General features: G+C 43.4%; 1 protein-coding gene across 1 annotated transcript; it reads right to left on the bottom strand.

Annotated features, from left to right (window-relative positions):
• Positions 1 to 16554: 16554 nt before the first annotated feature.
• LOC110963579 (thymosin beta-4) lies at positions 16555 to 18863 on the bottom strand. Its single transcript, XM_022212016.2, has 3 exons — positions 18726 to 18863; positions 17527 to 17639; positions 16555 to 17433 (listed from the first exon to the last, which is right to left on the bottom strand). Exons 1-3 carry the CDS (start codon positions 18845 to 18847, stop codon positions 17402 to 17404), a joined length of 267 nt encoding a protein of 88 aa, XP_022067708.2. The 5' UTR covers positions 18848 to 18863; the 3' UTR covers positions 16555 to 17401.
• Positions 18864 to 20511: the final 1648 nt, after the last annotated feature.

Raw genomic sequence — 20511 nt, 5'->3', positions numbered from 1 at the left:
TGGACGAGGGGGGCGAGGGAATGTCGGCACACGTCTGACGAAGTCTTTATATGAGGAGGGGGCCTCAACGGACAAAAACACACAAGAAACGGCTGTTTCTCTCTGCAAAGACGGAGGGGCAATGCTGGCATCTGGGATTCTATTCACTCGACAACGGCTCGAATCTTAAAAGCAAGCGTTTGGGTCCTGCTCGCTGATTTATTGTAGCAGCATTAGCGTGTACGCTTCCAGCATCTGCCTGCAGCCACACGGATCCTCATTAGCCTAACTTCTTCACATTATGTTGTGACTTGTTTTCATAGGAAGTTTCTCATGCTGTAAACAAACGCTCTGCCCACACACCTCCATAAATCATTAATTCAGACTTCAGAACAACGTGGTTTCACCTTTGAGACTCAGATTGAGGAAACTTGGCGCACAGCTGAGTTAAAGACCTGCAACCAAAAAACAGGAAGAACAATCAGCTCCTTGACTTCCTTATGCAGACACCAACAGATCACAGCTGAACCTGAAACACTCACATAACTACAAACAGAACGCTTAGGAGAAGCTCCAGTAATTTTAGCCACGACGCTTTGTCTTGCATACAAACAAACACAGTTTTAATCTCCCCAGATTAACGGCCTCAACAATAGCCACTGACTGTACTTTTATAATTGAGATTACAACGTTCACTGGTAAGTAAATCAGGTCTCGTTATCTTTATTGATTGGGTGTTGACCTAAATTGCTCACAGGCTCTCAGTGAGTCACTCCGGGACGTCCAGGACTATGTATATTTTATCTGATAGCAAACCCAGTGACTGACACTTATTTTGAACGTATAAACCATTAAACAGCTGACCTGAAGCCATTACAGCTGCAGCACGTCTAACACCTCCCTACCTCAGCCTGCAGTGCGGATTTAGCAAACAGCAGGTTGCACATTTTGCATACAAAGTGAACTGAGAGCTTCATGTTGCTGCTGCAGTTTTCACATTTAACCACATTCGCTACAGGCCCGAACGAGGCAGCAGTGGATGAACACATTAGCTGACATACATTGATTGTTAAGCACATCATTTCGGCCACCCTTCCACAGAGAATTTTCATGTCTGTTGCCATGGAGACACCATATAGACCACTCTTTGCTCCAGCCACACATGACGGGGACAGACTGGTTTCCACTGAAATGCATGAACTCTCTGAACCCCATGTTTGTGATAAGCTTCTGTCACATCTTTACTCACTGTTGGCTCATTTTTTACTGCAATCTAAAGCCCTGCACCTCTGTGGAAACATCCATGAAGAAGGCGAGAGAATGGAAAGTGTCCTGCATGTAGTGTAATGTAGCTACACTCAACAAAAAATATAAACGCAACACTTTTGTTTTTGCTACCATTTTTTATGAGATGAACTCAAAGATCTAAAACTTTTTCCACATACACAATATCACCATTTCTCTCAAATATTCTTCACAAATCTGTCTAAATCTGTGATAGTGAGCACTTCTCCTTTGCTGAGATAATCCATCCCACCTCACAGGTGTTCCATATCAAGATGCTGATTAGACACCATGATTAGAGCACAGGTGTGCCTTAGACTGCTCACAATAAAAGGCCACTCTGAAAGCTGCAGTTTTATCACACAGCACAATGCCACAGATGTCGCAAGATTTCAGGGAGCGTGCAATTGGCATGCTGACAGCAGGAATGTCAACCAGAGCTGTTGCTCGTGTATTGACTGTTCATTTCTCTACCATAAGCCGTCTCCAAAGGCGTTTTAGAGAATTTGGCAGTACATCCAACAGGCCTCACAACCGCAGACCACGTGTAACCACACCAGCCCAGGACCTCCATATCCGGAATGTTCACCTCCAAGATCGTCTGAGACCAGCCACTCGGACAGCTGCTGAAACAATCGGTTTGCATAACCAAAGAATTTCTGCACAAACTGTCAGAAACCGTCTCAGGGAAGCTCCTCTGCATGCTCCTCGTCCTCATCGGGGTCTCGACCTGACTCCAGTTCGTCGTCGTAACCGACTTGAGTGGGCAAATGCTCACATTCGATGGCGTCAGGCACGTTGGAGAGGTGTTCTCTTCACGGATGAATCCCGGTTTACCCTGTTCAGGGCAGATGGCAGACAGCGTGTGTGGCGTCGTGTGGGTGAGCGGTTTTCTGATGTCAGTGTTGTGGATGGAGTGGCCCATGGTGGCGGTGAGGTTATGGTATGGGCAGGCGTCTGTTATGGACGAAGAACACAGGTGCATTTTATTGATGGCATTTGGAATGCACAGAGATACCGTGACGAGATCCTGAGGCCCATTGTTGTGCCATACATCCAAGAACATCACCTCATGTTGCAGCAGGATAATGCACGCCCCCATGTTGCATGGATCTGTACACAATTCCTGGAAGCTGAAAACATCCCAGTACTTGCATGGCCAGCATACTCACCGGACATGTCACCCATTGAGCATGTTTGGGATGCTCTGGATCGGCGTATACAACAGCGTGTACCAGTTCCCGCCAATATCCATCAACTTCGCACAGCCATTGAAGAGGAGTGGACCAACATTCCACAGGCCACAATCGACGACCTGATCGACTCTATGCCAGGGAGATGTGTTGCACTGCATGAGGCAAATGGTGGTCACACCAGATACTGACTGGGATTCTGAGTCCCTCCCCCAATAAAATAGGGCTGGACCCGAATATCCCAAATATCCGAATATTCGGCGGTATCCGGATATTAATTTGGTATCCGAATATTTGCACCCCCCCCCCGGTCGGATGTTACCGGGCGGAACGAATATTCAGCGTTACTGTCTTCCCTCCGCCTTCGGCCCACATCGGCTCATATCGGCTCATCCCGTCGTGTGATCACATAAACATATATACATATGTCTATGTGATCACCCCCTCCTCCTCCCAGACGAAAAATAGGAATATTCGGAGCTCGTCTCTTCTTTTCGCCTTCGGCCCACTTCGGCTCATCCCGCCGTGTTCGGCTCATCTCGGCTCATCCATTCGTGTTTGTTACCACCACCCAAATGGCCGGGTGGCTGCCGACTCTGACATCACGCTTCACTTCGTTGCATAAACACAAGACAAGATGCCGAAGACCTGTTTGGGAATTGTTCAGTTAAACTGAAGACAAAACAAAGGCAGTGTGCAAAATTTGCGCCCCCGTCGGACATCACAGGCCGAATATTCGGATATTCGTCTTTAATGGGGCCCAAATATCCGGAAACCAGAAACCACTATTCGGGCCAGCCCTACAATAAAACCAAACTGCAGCTTTCAGAGTGGCCTTTTATTGTGGGCAGTCTAAGGCACACCTGTACACTAATCATGGTGTCTAATCAGCATCTTGATATGGCACACCTGTGAGGTGGGATGGATTATCTCAGCAAAGGAGAAGTGCTCACTATCACAGATTTGTGAAGAATATTTGAGAGAAATGGTGATATTGTTTATGTGGAAAAAGTTTTGGATCTTTGAGTTCATCTCATAAAAAATGGGAGCAAAAACAAAAGTGTTGCGTTTATATTTTTATTGAGTGTAAATGTAGTTATAAAGAATGAATGAATCATAAAAAGTAGTTCAATTTCTTTGACTATTTATATTACAAAAAAAGAAAATAAGACTGGAATCAACATGTACAACATTTTTCCACGAGCCCACAGTTGTTCTCAACACTGAAAAAATGCTGGCTCTACATACTATAGATATTTTACTGCTTGGATTTTTTATTAATTTATTTTTAATTTTCCTATCTCTATTTGGCTAAACAGCATGCAGTTTAGCCAAAATCAGTCGGAAAGTCTCTGAATTTTTGTCATGTGACTATTGGTCACAGCTGAATCACTAAAACCTTCATGATTATGGCAGTAAACACATATTTTGATTTTTACAGAATTTAGATACTGCAAACTGTTTATTTTTCTGATTTTTTTAAATGAGGCATGTAAAATGAAGTTACTGTGACAAGACTGCTGTAAAATTGCAAATCTCTTTATAGTTTAAAGCTTCTGTCTCTAATAAATGTTATAATTTTTTTGTTCTTTTAAGAAAACAACATGCTTTTAAAACCTGTTGCGATGGCCTATTTCAAATGTGAACTTGAATAAATGATTTGCCCATTTTAAAGCCAGCTTTCATCCTTTTAACACATTCGATCTGTCGGAACAGAATGAGCTCCACGACCGTGAATCAGGTTTCTACTTCCTCCTTCTTCCTTATCAGCTCTCAGAAATCATCCTTCAGATGACTTGTGACTTCTGAAAATGGAGGTGAAACTTTCTTCTTCTTTTTTTAGCAGTTGAGCAGTAAATGTCATACAAACTAATTCTGAAACTTTGCTACCAAAAACAGCGAGTGCAATAACTTCTGAGAGGAAGTAAAGTGAAGCCAGACTTCTCTTTTCGGACAGAGTGAGAACACAAAAGGCCTTACTGAAAAGGAAAAAACACATACACGGAAAGGCTTGCTGGGACATTCAGGAGGAAGCTGAGCAGATCTTGGCAGCCATCAGGACTTTGCATAACTATCTGCGGGTTTGGTCGCTAAGAAATCAATTTTCTAAACCGCTGCAGTGATAAAGAAGCTCACAATCAGATGGAAGGTCAAAGGTGAAAGCTGGACTTAATGGTTTTTGCACGCAGATCAAACGTGCGACCTCCTCTCATATCCCTTCAGGCCTGTAAACTACATCTGAGAAGTTTTTGAAGCTTCAAAAAGCCTTGAAATAATGTCTTCATTCATGTGCGGGGGAGGTGCCAGATGACAGTGGGTCGAATCCAGAAACCCCCGACGACATCTGTGTTTTGCCAAATTGAACGTTCTCAATGAGAGCATTGACCCCTTTAGACAAAACATGTGGTGCAGGATTCCTCGGATGCCGAAGAGACGAGTAAATAAGGATTTTGAGTCCTTGACTGTGGTGGATGGTTGCCAGTGAAGCCTGCAACCGAGCTCAGGTTTCTAAAATATGGAAAGAGAATTTCCACTCTGCCGTTGTTTGACAAAAGAAAAAGTCTTTTATCATAAAACTGTGTCTGCACCTCGATGTGAAGTGTTTATATTCAGGTAAAACAGAATCAGCTTGCAGGGAAAATGACATCATTACTACTTTACACTCATAACCAGCTTCCTGTTGGATGTAATGATGTAAAATTTACCCTAATGCAAAGAAAATCAGGCGGTTTTCACTGTTAAAGTACCTTGGCCTTTGTGATAGTGTGTTTTGATCTCATGTGTCTGTTTCTGCTTGCCATAAAAAAGCTTAAAAACATTAGTTCATAAACATAAGAAAGACATAATTTTCTGCCAAAATCACACAAAAACCACCGTTCTCGTTCACTTTGACTTCAACTTTCACATCTAATACAAACCATAAAACAGAATTTTACCATAAGACGACAGACTAATGAAGTCCTTTAAGAATCTAGGAGCTGAAACTGAGTTGTTGCTTGCAGCTGTTTAGGACTTTTTCCTCTGAGTGAGACATCATTATTGCTATTCGCTCACAAACCGTGTCATGTTTAAACTGCAAAATAAAAGCTTCAAGCTCGAAACTTTCCATGAATGACAGAACTACTGAGCCAGTTCTTCCTGTTAAAATTTCTTGGAGTTTATGAGAGTGTGTTTGGATCTGATTGCAGGTGTCTAATATCCTCTTCTGTTTAATTCTCACCTGTCTTCTGTCTGTTCAGCTAATCTGAACTGCTGGCGCCAAACTAAAAGCCGCTGTTGTTCTGAAGCAGATTTCTCTGGTGGCATGAGTTCCAGTCTTGTCATCAAATTGTCAGCTTTTTAAAGGACTGCTCGATATTTTGGGATGTTGCTGTCACATCTGTGTTAAAAACATGAAGCTACTGCTAGCCAGTAAGCTTAGCGAAGTGATGCTGGGTCCAATCACAACAAAATCCTCAGTTGCTATTCGTAGATAACATACTGAACAAGGTCAAACGATGATTTCAGTCTTTCTGTGACACTGAAATAACTGTAGCTTCGTATTTCCAACATTAACTGAGCAGCCCATGTGCATGACGTAGCACATAGTTTTGCTGTGTGCACAAGACTGTATGTTATCTTCAGGGGGAAAAACATCAATATTACAACATTTATCAGAGCCAGAAACAGACAAATTGTCATATTATCAACTTCCAGACAGTCCTTGAACTACTCGTGTGTAATCTGCCGTTCTGTCTGAAAACTTAAATAAATCTAAGCTTTATTCTACCTCTTGTGTTTGAAAAAAATCTCAAATCAGATTGTGTAAAAATGAGAAAATCCTGTGCTGAGTCTCAGCTAAAAATTCAGGTACTTTTCAGTTTAACTACAGGCTGTTTACAAAGAAAAAAATGGGACACAAATATGTTAACAAAATAAAAATCTAAGTAGTAAAATACCCATAGTTTCGTCACCATTTTTGCACTTGTTATATATGTTGATTCCAGACTTTTTTACATTTTGCTAAAATATATAAGGAAAAAATTCCACTTGACTTTTTTCTTTCTTATGATTTTTGCCATTCTAAATGTGCCATACTGCACAGAACACATTCCTGGGTCTGCTTCCAGTCATGGTTATTCTGTTTCCATAACTATATTGCAGTGAAAAATGAGCCGACAGTGAGTAAAAATGTGACAAAGCCTTTAATGGGGTTAACAGCTTAATGGCCTAAGAGATCACTGGAGTGATGAAATGAAGGCTTTATATACACATGGATCAATTCAGTGTTGATTCTTGTCTTTTCATGAGATTACCTTGCTAATGATATAAGACATATCAGTTCTTTTAGCCGCTAGAAAAACATTTAGAGCTGATGTTGACAAGACCATGGCTAATGTTTTGGTCTGTGTGTCTAACGGGCTGTGAGACGGTGGCAGGAGTCCAGCTTCCTCGTTGTGTTACCTTCACTGTAACTGTGCTGCCTGTCTCTTGTTGACACAGCTCTGAGCTGACCTTGGCCCGGCGTGACTCACCGTCATGCCAGCAGGCGTTATCGCCACTGAACTGACCTCGCCAACAGGAAATAAAAACTCAACTGCGAGCCAAACAACTGTAAGATATGAGGTTAAGTGGACCGAGGGTGCGGCTGTTGGCTTAAGCTCCAGAGACTCAGTTAAAACAGATTCAAACGTCTATGGTGTCTTCGGTGCATTTCTTCTCCTCAGTGAAGAGTTGCACAATGAAGCCTTTGAGCAACAGCGTTTGAGCAACTCTGCAGGCCTCAAGTCACAGAATCCTTCTGATGTAATGCAATGAGGATCCTTACAAGCAGGGCAGACGCTCATAAACACCATCTTAACCTGGAGGCCTCGAAGCAAAGATGAGCTGATAGACGCCAATATAAGCACTTTTTACATGCCGCTCTGTTGTCATGTGTGCAATAATGAACTTCCCTTTAGGCCAAAGGAGAACAGGGATGTACTGTTGGGAAATTAAGAGACACAAACAGGCGCAGAGAGATTAAACTATCAGTACAACTCCACCCTGATAATACAGACAAACTGGCCAACGTTGGCACCTCCACTGAGCAGCCGGTTCAATGTGTCAGCTGCAAAAAAGAGGCGGAAGCCCAGAAACTTCTCTTAATTACAGAAAAAGTGCAGTTTAATTCAGTCTGCCACAGTTCAAGTTGGGACGGATCCAAACCGTCCAAACCGATCATCAATCAGGTGTTCGTGCAACACTGTGGCCTGAAAAGACGTCCTTAGGCTTTTTACCTGCATGCGCAGAGCTGCAGCATCAGGATCCTGACAGAGAACATCACAGTAAATCAGTCGGATTGACACGCTGCAAGCTGAGGCCTGAGTAGAAAGTGTGTCCCTGCAAACGTTCACTAGTTTCCCAACACTCAATGAGTCACATATCTGATCGCTTTCACTATTTACTTGTACACATGAATCTATGAGCGAAAACATACGTAGAGCAGAGACCACCACATCGTGATAGAGCATGAGTTCACTCTATCAGTAAAAACCCTGTCGGCACCCAGCGCCAGATAACGAAACCACCATTAACCGAGTGAAAGAGACCAATCAGTGCACAGAATCGACATTACATGGATCTACTGCACGTTGCTAATTATAGTTCACAGGAATGTCTCTGCAGATTCACGCAGAAATGACAGTAACTTCCCTAGAGGGCAGCTATTTCAGGCTAATAGGATCAGACACCAGGGTGGGGCTGCTTGACCAATACATCAGATGTCTCCAATTTATGACTCAGTTTTCTGTTTTGTTTTATGAGGGTTATATCTTTTTGATTATCATTACTCCTCCAAGGAACGCAGGGGAGTTATGTGATGATTGGCGTTGTTTTGTCTGTCTGTTTGCATCATTACTCAAAAATGGAGTAATGGAATTGGATGAAATTTTCAGGGAAGGTCAGAAATGACACAAGGATGAAATGATGAGATTTTGGCAGCGTTGCGGCTTATAGTCTGAATCCACGGATTTGTTCAAGATTTCTGGGTCATTGCTAGATAGCGGAACGGGGTCACTGTAACTGTGAGTGAACACTATGTCAGCTGATTGCTGATGATCACATGATTGTGATCCTTCTACAAATCCACCACTGCGGACCATACATTTTTTTAACGATTTCATTCGTCAGAAATCAAACAACAACTACTGAGTACTGTGCTCTTTTTAAGTGCTTTTCTTGTTTTGTTACTATAGCCTATTTGTCTGCCTCCTGAAGAATTTATCTCTGTGAATAATTAACCCTCTGACTCCAAAACCTCCCAGCCAAGAAACTGTTTAGCTGTGATGTCCCAATTTGTTGGAAGAATGAACCAAATAAAACTTTAAAATCGTTTCGCAGTTTGGTGATTTTTCCCTAAAATAAGGTTTAAAAAGTGTACATTTACAACACATGTGATCATTTTTAAAATGTCAGTGCAACAACATGATTGGCTGGATGTCTCCTGGTTTTATATCAGGAGTAGACAGAAAGAACAGAAGTCCCCATATATTTCTATTCAATAATCTTATGTATCTTCCTGGTCTCTATACTGTTGCCCGACCAATCAGAAAAGCAGCTCCAACATCCTGTCAGGAAACAGGCACAAAGAGAGAAAGAAAGGAAATATGTTCTCCAGTGTAAAAGAAACATCAACAGCAGTATTTATTTTCAGAGCTGAGAGGTTTGGGGGTCGGCATCCGATCATTTCTGTCACTTTCCAAAAAAAATCCAACAAGCACAACCACCCCACTAAACGGGCCAATTATGGTGAAGCAATATAGCTGAACAATGTATCACAATAAAATGCTTCATTTGACTACTGACCACTTTAATGACCTTAATGCAACTATGAGAAGCACAAAAAGATCAATTTACATGCAGAAATGAAAATAATAATGAGGATACAGGAGGGATCTTCCCTTGATACACATTAAAGGGGAACTTCGGTTTTTTTCAACCTGGGGTCAGTTTCCATATGTAATTTCATACATGTGAGTGATGGAGAAATGAATTTTCGACATAGCTCCAGTATTTAGCCAGGCAGGCAGCTTAGCAGCTCAGCTAGCAGCTCGGCTAGCGAAAAGTATGGGGCAGCTGGCCCCCCCGCATCAAAGTCCGCCCTAACGTGCTTTTTTTTCCCCCACACTGACCGGCTCAGATAGTCTCAATGAGTGTCCCACAACATACTAGAGATGAGAAGTGAACGAAAACCTCCACATTACCTGGCGATCGCTCTTGTGCGATTTCGGAATGAGATTTGCTTTCTAGCCTCCTGAGATTTGCATACAGACCACAACAAAGAGCGATCGCCAGGTAATGTGGAGGTTTTCGTTCACTTCTCATCTCTAGTATGTTGTGGGACACTCATTGAGACTATCTGAGCCGGTCAGTGTGGGGCAAAAGCACGTTAGGGCGGACTTTGACGCGGGGGGGCCAGCTGCCCCATACTTTTCGCTAGCTGAGCTGCTAGCTGAGCTGCTAAGCTGCCTGCCTGGCTAAATACTGGAGCTATGTCGAAAATTCATTTCTCCATCACTCACATGTATGAAATTACATATGGAAACAGACCCCAGGTTGAAAAAAACTGAAGTTCCCCTTTAAATAAAGAAAAAAATGTGCATCTTGTGAGCAGGGTGGAAGTTAAGGTTAAATCTGGTCTGTCACACCTGATCTGACTGACTGGATGCTGACTGTGGGTATAAACCTGCCGTCCACACTTCATTCAGTGAGCTTCCTCCTCTGATTACAGGATCTGTGTCTTCACAACGGGAAACACCAACCTCTGAGCAGCAACCTACCACACTGGAAATTTCAAGTTTTGCCGTGGATTTAAATCATACAGCAGAGCAGCTCTTCCAGTTTTTTTTATTTTTTGTGAATCATCACTTTTACTGACTTCTCACCGCCCAAAACTTCTCGCATTCCTTCAATAAGCTCCACCAAAGAAAACAGTCACTGGTTTGAAAAAATACAATCAAGTTTAAGAAGTTTTTTTCCAGCCAGTTGAAGCAAGGTGACTACCAGAAATAAGCCACCAGCCTCCGTGTGAACCCCAACGTCCATGGAGGCGGTGGAGACACCTTATTGTGGTTGTTTGTAGAACACGAAGCCCATCTTGTGAAGTCAACCCTGAATCCTTGCTGGTCCCCAAGTCTGTGGTCGCAGATGGAGGCAAAAGGCTGAAGCGTCCGCAGACTAGCACGCCTTTGGAAGACCTGCGACGGAAGCTGAAGAGGCTCTACTTTCAAGAAATGTGATCGGTTGGAGAGGGAGCACAGTTGGAGTTTGAAATGTGCATCTAATGTCTTTTGACTCCTCCTTTGAGTGTGGCTTTCTGAGCAGTTCAACCACCACCACAAACCTCAAGACCCTCAGAAAGAGTTTGACGGAAACTTCCTTGAACGGCTGCAGAAAAAGCTTCACCTGAACACTGAAAATGTCAGAAGGACATCAGTGAAGCCTCTGAAGAGGTCAGAAGTCAAACTCAAATACAAACGCTAAAGTAGGATCTCTGTTACAAGGTTCACTTTCTGACCTTCTGCTCTTTGCCGCTGCTTGTTGGTCTCTTCCTGAATAATAAAAACCCAAATAGGGACATGACAGAGCTTGTTATTAACAAAGGGGGCAGTAATTAAGCAGATCTGTCCTGGGACCAGCAGAGTAATTAACACTCATTATCAGTATTATTCCAGCCAGGAGCTCGGCTTTGGAGAGGTTTAGCAACAAAAGAAAAAATCCAAAATTGGTTTCTTATCAAGTGTTCTTGTTACACAAAACTCCCTGGTGGGTCAAATCTGAAAGCTTCTACACCAAGAGGGTCACCCAGAAATGAATTTTTAACTTCAGCATATTTAATGAAGCCATTAAAGTTTCACCTTCATACTATGAATATTTTCTGAGAACACAGAGTTGGGTCTGAATTTCTCTAACGACATAATTTGCATTTGCTTTTTCCACATTTCCAAGTACAGCAGAGAAAAACATTAAACTTTCAGAGATGAAAAACTATTTTCAGCTCTATTAAAAACCAACCAAATCAATTTTACATCTACTTCAGGTGTCACAGTCTGAAGCCAATGATAAAACAAGTTTCAACAGAACCAGAATCATAAAAACAAGCACTGATACTCTGCATGTGTTTTCCGTTTTCTGATTTTTTGAAAAAAAGTGCATTTTTAGTAGAATTCCAAGCGTTCCATCCCCATATGGGATAGATGGTTGGTCGAAACAAGTTAAAGCATGCACCTACGCATTACACATTTATCTTTTTATCATGACTCCTTTTGTGTTGTATGTCGGAAAAGTATGAAGATAAAACTTTGCATGATTAAATGGCTCCATATTCTGAGAGAATCTGATGGGAACTCGTTCAGATTTGATTGATTTTAGGTTTGTTTCTAGTTTGTTTTAGCTCTGGATCAGAACGTTTGCACGTCTTTCAGTCTATCTGAAGCAGCATGTGAGAAGTTTGTTCTTTCAGTGATGCCTCACAGCTAAATGTGTAAAACAAACATTTCTTTGAGGATCAGGAGGAAGTGAATGCACCCCCGGTGATCATATTTCAGCTCCTGATACATTTTAACATTTAAAAACAAAAGGAAAAACCTCGTGTGTGTATTTAAACACTGCAAATCACAGATAAAGTTGCAGTATCGTACATCAAAGGCAGGCATTTCCTCTGTGCTCTTCTGTAAAAGAGAAACCAAAAGTGTCAGGTGTCTGCAGCAGCAGCAGCATCATCCTCAGTGAGGACGACGATGGCCCAGATCTGCAGCGAGGCAGCCGCAGCCTCGCAGGAAATGCCAGGCCTGTCGCTGTGCATCAGTCCGCAGGAGAGCAGCCGCTGAGAGCTCCTCTGTGTTTGCACTTCCTGACTGCATCAAGGTGACTCACGCATGCATCCGTGCACGCCGTCATGCATGTGAGCTGCAACTCCCTCTTTTGTTCACACCTCAGAGTGGCGATTTTCCTCCCCCAGTCACAGTCAGTCTGTTTGCTGCGATGAGCTGAGCTGCTGTCTGTGCAGCCGTATTGATTCTGCACGACGCTTCAGCTAATGCATTAACAAGCAATGTGGACGTCAACAGCATTTAGACACCATCGATCGGGGGCCCAGCTGGGGCCACACTAATAGAGCCAGTCTGGGATAATAGACAGACTAAAGCCACGCCCGCCTCTTCATCGCAGCTGATTCCTACCGGCCATTGTGAATCAGAGTGATGGTGCAATTCACTCAAACTGTTTAACGGACTTCTACCATTCTGCAGGATCTGATGTAATTAGCATTTATGCAACAACACAGCGAGCTCTGCGCTGCTTCCACTGATCGTTCTGACAGCAAAGTGTTTGTTTCTTTCAAAGCACTTTGTGTCTTTGTTCAGAAAAGTGCTATATAAAGTTGGTTCCTGCTTTCCTGTGAACACCGGACGCAGAGCAGCACTTATCTATAAACACATTGCACAAAGAGGTCATGACTGGAAGCGCTCTGAGGCCTGCGCTGCTGCATCAAACACTCTGCAGCCACTGATGTGCTGGATGGAAATGAAAGCCTGTCCTAATGCAAAACAAGAAACCTCTCAGATTAGTCCTCATTTAGTTGAAACATTCCAGTCAGCTTTGGTTTCCGCCATATGATGGCATGGGAGTCCCCCCGGTGGCGTTAAATTACCCTCTGAGGTCACATCCTGTGAGATAAGCTCACATGCTGCCATACGTTGATTAAGAAAACCGCACTGGGGAGGGTTCGCTGACCTTACACACGACAGCAGAAAAGGAACAATAAGCTGCTAAGTTGTGTATTATCGCTGGTGTGTTGACAGCACAGATAGCCACACAACAAAGACCACACACACACACACACACACACACACACAGGCTGGACAGACACAAACATGCTCTTCCTGTTTAGTCCTCGCCTCTGTTTGTATCTGTGCAGCGGCAGACGGACATTACGATGACGGCGGTCAGGTGTTAACGTGCAGACGGAGCTGCTGGGCGGGTTGTTGCCATGGAAATCCACGGCAGACCCGCTGTTTGCCTCCACCAGCCGCTGACAGGTAGTTGACTCAGTGGAAAACCAAGCAGATAATATATAACACCGTTAACAAAGGAGCATGAGCTGAATGAGCTGCGCCGGTCTTCATTTCTTTGCTGGGATCCATGAGTCACACTAGCACTATCATTAGCTTAGCATGCTAGCATCCTGACATTTAAAGCAGCAGATGGGAGAGTCTGCTAAAATCTCTTTTTATCTCAGTTCTTCCTTTACGGACTTTTCTATTTGCCAAATGTCCAAAATTACATAAAAAAAATGTGATTAACACATTAATGCAAAGAAAGCAAAAGTGCAGAAAGCAAAATGACGTCTTCAACACTTGTGATTCTTGACACCGATGAAAGCAGTATTCTTTCTTGATAAATCAGTTCATTATTTGGTCTATAAAGGGTCAAAAATGGTATAAAATTCAAATTTCCTAAAGCTCAAAAAGAATTTGTTTTGGTCACAGCCAAAGATAATGAGATTAGTGTCACAGAAACCAGAAAATATTCACATTCAAGAAGCTGAAATCAGACAATTTAGACCTTATATTTCCTTAAAAACGGCTAAAAATGGTTAGTAGAGTATCAAAATAGTTGTCCATTAATTTAACTGTTGACAACTACTTGATTTATTGTTGCAGCTCGAATATCAACCTCAAAGTATTGGCCTACAAGGCTGTATGTTAGCTACAAGCTAGCTAGCAGCGGATGTAGCCACTCCATCATGTTTGTGTTCTATATGTCCAGGGATGCGTAGAAAATAATCTTGGTATGGGTGTACCTTTGTGTCCTAAATGAAATGGCGTCAGACACGTCTTCTCATTGATTTTGCATCATGGCTGGACGATGTAGCTGAACATTTAGCATGATATCATTTTAAATTTTGCTCGATAATTTTTAATGTCCTGTGTTTTTTTTTGTTTTGTTTTGTTTTTTTAAGACTTATTTTGACTTTAACTTACTTATCAGGATACACAGACGATCATTTCAATGGACACACAACAATGAAATGGTTTCCGGTGGTAGGCCTGGACTTCACACCAGCCTCTGTGTGCAACATCAACACCATCAGCATTGGAAGCAGAGTCGCTCAGGTGGAGGTGGCGAAGAACACAGGATCAGGATATGTCTCCACCAGTCTCCACCTGGGGAAGCCTGTTAGTATGGATGGAGGTATCTTACCCTGGTCTCCTCGGTGAAACAGCATGGGAGCTGCATGGAGATCAATGTAGGATGAAGAGGCTCCATTATCAAGGTCTGTTAATGAGCTAGCACACTTCAGGTTTGTTAGCCAACCTGACCATTCTATCAAGCTATTTATTCATGCATTCAGTCTAAAATCAGAGTCATGGCGGCACAACAGAAAAATTCTGGATCACCAACATCGATAGGATTCGACATCTCAGAACCTTTTACGGAAATCTCATGCTGATTCAACCAACAGCAGCTGAAATATATCAGTCGGAACTCAACTACGGTGCTCAGCCTAAGCGATTTGGGGAAAAGTTTTCGGAGAGATTTTGCGATTTGAACTGAAGCTTGAGTTCAGTAATTATTGTAGAGCAGATTTTAAACATGTAAAGGAGCATCACCACAAGAGATACCTCCAAATGTTCAACTGAGTATGAATTTGAGAAACCGTTGACACAACACTTTAAACTGTGGGCACTTTTGCATTTCATCCCCCACTTTCCTCCCATGTTTCCTGTCTCTTTCTCCACTGTCCACCACAATAAAGGCCAAAAAATCTAAAAGACTGTAGTTCAGACATGCTGCCTTGTTTCACACCAGGATTTTGCTCAACCAGTCCTTCGAGCTATGCTGCCATTGTGACCGTAAACACACCACAATCAACAGCGTCTGTCCATTAAGTGCAAATGCAACAACGACACAACCGTTAATCAGTCAGCCGCTCTGTTAATCACTATCAGATGGCCACATTCTGGATTTGAGTGGAGACAAAAGCAGCAGGAGAAAAGCTCTCCACGAGGACTACAAGCATCCGATCGCCCAACCCCGGGGAGTGACTCAGCAGCAGCTGTTGCCACGGTAACCAGGCAGGACACCCGTAGGATCCCAGCGAGCTCGGCGCTGACACATCTGACCGTCCTCTTCCTCCCTGGACGCCGTCTCCGCCCACCTTCAACCCTCCGTCACTTTCCCCCGGAGCCCAGCGGCGGTGCGGGGAGGCGTTAATCCCATCTGAGCCTCCACTGCAGCCCACTAACCTCCACATCCACCCTCCTCCTCCCCGATGCAGATTAATGCCTTATTAAGAGCAACTGACTTAACACCAATCCACTTACACCAACATGTCAGATCTGCGGACGGTGAGGTGGCCTCAGATCAGCCTCACCAGACCGGAGACACACTTCTGCAAACACGCCGAGCTGCACCTAAACCAACATGTTAGTCGATAAATATGGATCATGCTGACTAAACCGGAGTTAAAGCTCCCACAGGCAAGCTGCGTTCAGGTGCAGCAGATGCATGCTGTCTACAGGAAGTGTCAGCGATGCCATGCTGATGACATTAAGGCTCTGTAGGCGGTGGCTAATTTGGGACACAACAGTTTAGGGCCAAGGGTTGAGCAAATCTCCCACTGAGGCTCCACCCTGTTCTCTGGGTCAGTTCACGCTGTCCCATAAGCTCACAGCTGATGGATGCCACAGATACACCTTTGTTCTCTGCTGACACACATCCAGTGTCGTGCGTCTGGGCTGTATTGCATTTTTAGCTTGGTGCAAAGAGTCGGCTACTTCCTGGATTTTTTTCCCCTGCAATAATCATGATGCCCTTCACGAGAATCCTGCCAGGTGGTCGAGAAACTTTCATTTCTCTTCTCCTCCCTCCACACATGCATCTCCTGTGCTGCTAAATCCCTGCAAGGCCTCCCAGTGGGGACGTTTAAGCCTTTCAATAGCGCACAGCTTCATCCGTTAAGTAAAGCTAAAGGCTCGTTTGGCGGCTGAGATGATGTGAAAAGTGGGTTACGTTAAGAACTCTGGAAAAAAAGAAGTGTGATGAAATGTGGAGGAAGAACTCTGCAGTGCACAACTTTAGTAACAAATTCTTTTTTTATTACAACATTTCACGGTTTTCCATTTCTGGTAATAGTTTGTGGCAGAGTAACATGACCGCTGGGAATTTACAAAAAGAATTTCTGATCTACAATCGAAAGCGAACACATGGAATCAGTCGCCAGAATGGTTCATTCCCCCCCGATCCAATTCAGAGACAGATTGCAACACAAAAGCTTTCCCCGAATCACTCCGACAAAACAAGGGCCAAAGCACGTTACAATTTCAGGTCCGTTTGAGCATCTACCGGATCTAGATGGAATCCGTTACACTTTTTTTTTTTGCTATCCCTGTGTACATACAAAAGAAAAAAAACAAAAACAAAACAACACTGACAGATGACAGATTTTTGGGGCATTTACATTTTGGCTAGCGTACAAACAAAGTTGTGCATGTTCCGAAAATTAGAAGACGAGAAAACAATAATAACAAAAACAAGCTTGACGCCTCAGCTTTGGCGCAAAAGCAGCCACACAAGAAGTCGGGTGGTTTGTTTATTTTTTTTTTGGTGAGACGGTGATAAGCTTCCTGGGACGCAGGCCACGCCCCTCCCTCAGGCCTCCCCGTGGTCAGACCAATCTGCAGCTTCCTCCTCCACCTCTCAAGCTGAACCTTCCTCCTCTCCACGCAGACGGTGATGTTCCCCGAGGGGACGAGGCCGATGACGGAGGCATCATCCGTCCACAGGCTGTGCAGCTTCAGGTTACTGTTGTTTCGTAATTTCGGTTACAAAGTTATACAGCTAAAAGAAGTGACTGAAAACAAGGCAATGCAGGAGGAAGGGGGGGGGGGGGGTGTACAGTGCATGACGGGAGGGAGGGGGCTTCACGACGTCGCCGCCTTCTCCTGTTCGATGGCTGCGAGGAGACAGGAGAAGACAGAGGTGTGAGATTTGCACATCTTCACAAGTGCAGGCGAAGACAGACGGAAAGAAAGAAACGGAGACTTACTTTCCTTTGAAGGCAGGGGATTCTTCTCCTGCGTCTCTGTCTTCTTCAGCTTGGACTTGTCGAAGCTGGTCACTTCTGAGACGTCGGGCTTGTCGCTCATTGTTGCAGTTAGTCTGTGGGGAAGAAAATGAGCAGAATGTCACACAGGGAGCAGATTAAAAAAAATGGAGTATTTATGAAGGGACAGCTCATAAACGTCTGCAAACTTCTGCAGGAAACAGCTCAGAGTAGTGACTGGAATAAAAACACACATTAGGATGCTGATGTGGGTGTAAAAAGAGCAGAAACCACCACATCATGTGTTCTATCAGTGGGAGGGCGTTGCCTAAATCTCGGCCACCAAAAACCATTTGTGCAGTTTAACTACATGCGCAACCGCAGACGACTTTCCTCTCTAATGTGCGTTCTTTTGTTCGCCTGCGGCTCAACCCAGCCTCATCAGCCAGCCATCCATCCATCCGTCAGTCCCCACTCACAGCCCGGGATGTTTCACACACGGAGGAGGGGGACAGACAATGAAGCCAGTCCAAGGCGACATTTACATAACAATAGGAGTTCCCATGCTGCGCAAAGGCGAGAGAAAAAAATAAATCAGGAAAGAAAAAAAAACGCACGATTGCTTGCTTTTGTGCTAAATTACGCATAGAAAAACCAGATTCTGGAGTTTAAATGCTGATATCTGAGCGTCCACAAAGAAGCTGTGCAACATCCGCAAATTCACTTGTCACGTACTTCTCCCCTTGGGGCGCAATCTCAAGGAACCACCGCCCAGATTCCGCTCACTCATCCTGCCCCTAAAGTCCACTTTAATCCCAAAAAATACGACGATTACGCAGCGCCGGGCGAGACCTCACAGCCAAAACCCGCCGTTGACATCATTTTAATAACGCGTGGGTCCAACACACACACACACACACACACACAGAGCAACAAAGGAGGCTGCTTCAGACAAAGACGCAGCTCACACGCCTGCTCCTTGTTGTCACATCAGCAAGATCGCAGCTTTTAGGGAACATTAATTAATAATACCAAAAAATAAATAAATCACATGATCATCTGTTTGTTGAGCGCTTTTCTGTGCCGCGCATCTTCTGTCTTTCTCCCTCCAAACATCACTACTCTGGCTGTTTGACTCGCTTCAAGATGCAGACAATGGTTGGAAAAAAAAGGGGGAAAGTCTTTGTTGAAGCAGGACTCACCGCTGTTGGCTGAAGGCTGGAGGTTCTCTGGTCAGCGCGGTGCAGCAGTAGTGGCGCGTCTTTGCGCAAGCGCTACATATAGTCAGAAATATGCTAATGACATCTGACATCACCAGCTCCATCCTCCGTGTCCCCCTGCCGGAGAGCAGAGGAGCAGCACGCCTCCATCCTCATGTTGAAAGCAAACACTGAAGCACTAAAAGCTTCCTCAGTTTCACCTCCCAGAAGAAAAGGAAGGAGAATCTGAGGATTTATTGTGTTTCTGAGCTTCACTGAAGCCTCACGTGGAGATAAATGTTCCTGGATGCTTTACTCCAGCTCTTATGTCATCACTTTATGCTTAATTTCACCATTATTGTGTTTTACTTAACCAGCAGCTTTGTTTTAACCGTATTTGATGTGAAAAATGCCTTTCCTGTGAGTTGAATTGCACAGAATGTTTCCTTCCTCATTATTTTTGTGTGTCTGGAGCTGCTGCTGCGCTTTAATGCACACTGAGCGCCACCTGGTGGCAGCTCAACCGAACAAGGAGAACATGCATTTATCCTCCACAGCAGAGATCAGATTAACGCTCCTGTTGTCCTCATTTACGGGCACTAAAAATGTTGTTCCCTTGTCTGAAAAAAATGCAAATTTTCAGCAAAAGAATTCACCAAATTTATAGAAAATTTGCAAATCTTCAGGAAGAAAATTTCAAAAGGTTTATTTGACAAAACAAACTAATTTGGCAAGAAATAAAAAAAATTAAATTGTAAATATTTTTTTTTAAAAACTGAATAAAAATATTTAAAAAACTCCTAAAAATATCTAAAGTGATCACACACACACACATATATAGCTAATATTTTCCTGATAAAAACATCTTATTTTTTGTGTATTTGTAGATAATTTTAAAAACAGTTGAAGACTTTTATGTTTTAAAAGTGTTTTCTTAATCTGCTGTATTTTTATTCTTGATGTTTTTATCTGTAGCACTTTGAGATTTGGTTTCAAATGTAAAGTGCATTATAAATTAAACTTATTATAATCTTATATAGATAAAATGTAAGATCTACAAATATGTGATTTTGAACCGAGACTTTCGAAACTTTCCAGTCAAACTTTCCATCACAACCATTTCGAAGCACCTTTTCAGAGCAACTTAACACAACAAACACTAAAGAATCACAACCAAAGCTTCATTTACATGCAATTAAAATCACGGTAAGTTAAAACAGACATGACTCCCTACCTTTAATGTGCTCATAAAGCTGGAAGATGTGTTTGCAAAGCAATAAAATAATCACTAATTTAGTCCACGTTATTTTCAGGTGAGGTTCATTTCCTGCGTTGTTCTTATCAAACATCGTCTGTTTCCTGTGTGGTGCTGTTGGATGCGCTTGTTTGTCTCCACCTTTCTGTTTACTTTCCACCCCAGGACGACCTGCGGTGCACATCAAGCGCTCCCAGCCTGAAAGGTCAAAGGGCTTCATGTGTCTTTCTGCTGGGGGGTAAATCAGGGCTGGAGCCGATCGTTTCCTCTTTTCAACAAGGCTGCTTTGGCTGCGTCTGAACTTCCTGTTTCTGCACAGCTGGACGGCATCAGCGTTTGGCCTCTGAGGCTCATTTCTGAGAAGCTGGAGTCACCACAAAGTCAAAAAGGAATCAGTTCCCATAAGTTTAAGTGCAGAAGTCTGAAAATTCATGCAGGTGTTGACAAGATGCGGCAGGTTTGTGGAGGAGAGCAGTAACACTTGGAAGCATAAGAGGGTCAATATATTTGAAATGAAAAGCTTTTAGCATTTCA

This window comes from Acanthochromis polyacanthus, chromosome 22 (assembly GCF_021347895.1).
Source record: "Acanthochromis polyacanthus isolate Apoly-LR-REF ecotype Palm Island chromosome 22, KAUST_Apoly_ChrSc, whole genome shotgun sequence".
Classification (NCBI taxonomy): domain Eukaryota; kingdom Metazoa; phylum Chordata; class Actinopteri; family Pomacentridae; genus Acanthochromis; species Acanthochromis polyacanthus.
The sequence above is the reverse complement of the archived record's forward strand: the minus strand, read 5'-3'. Positions and strand labels throughout refer to the sequence as shown.

Coding starts and splice junctions, on each gene's coding strand:
- LOC110963579 (XM_022212016.2), bottom strand. CDS start 18,847: ATGGAGCTGGTGATGTCAGATGTCATTAGCATATTTCTGACTATATGT. Junction 17,640..18,725: donor CCAGCCTTCAGCCAACAGCG/GTGAGTCCTGCT, acceptor TCTTCCCCACAG/ACTAACTGCAACAATGAGCG. Junction 17,434..17,526: donor TCCCCTGCCTTCAAAGGAAA/GTAAGTCTCCGT, acceptor GTCTCCTCGCAG/CCATCGAACAGGAGAAGGCG.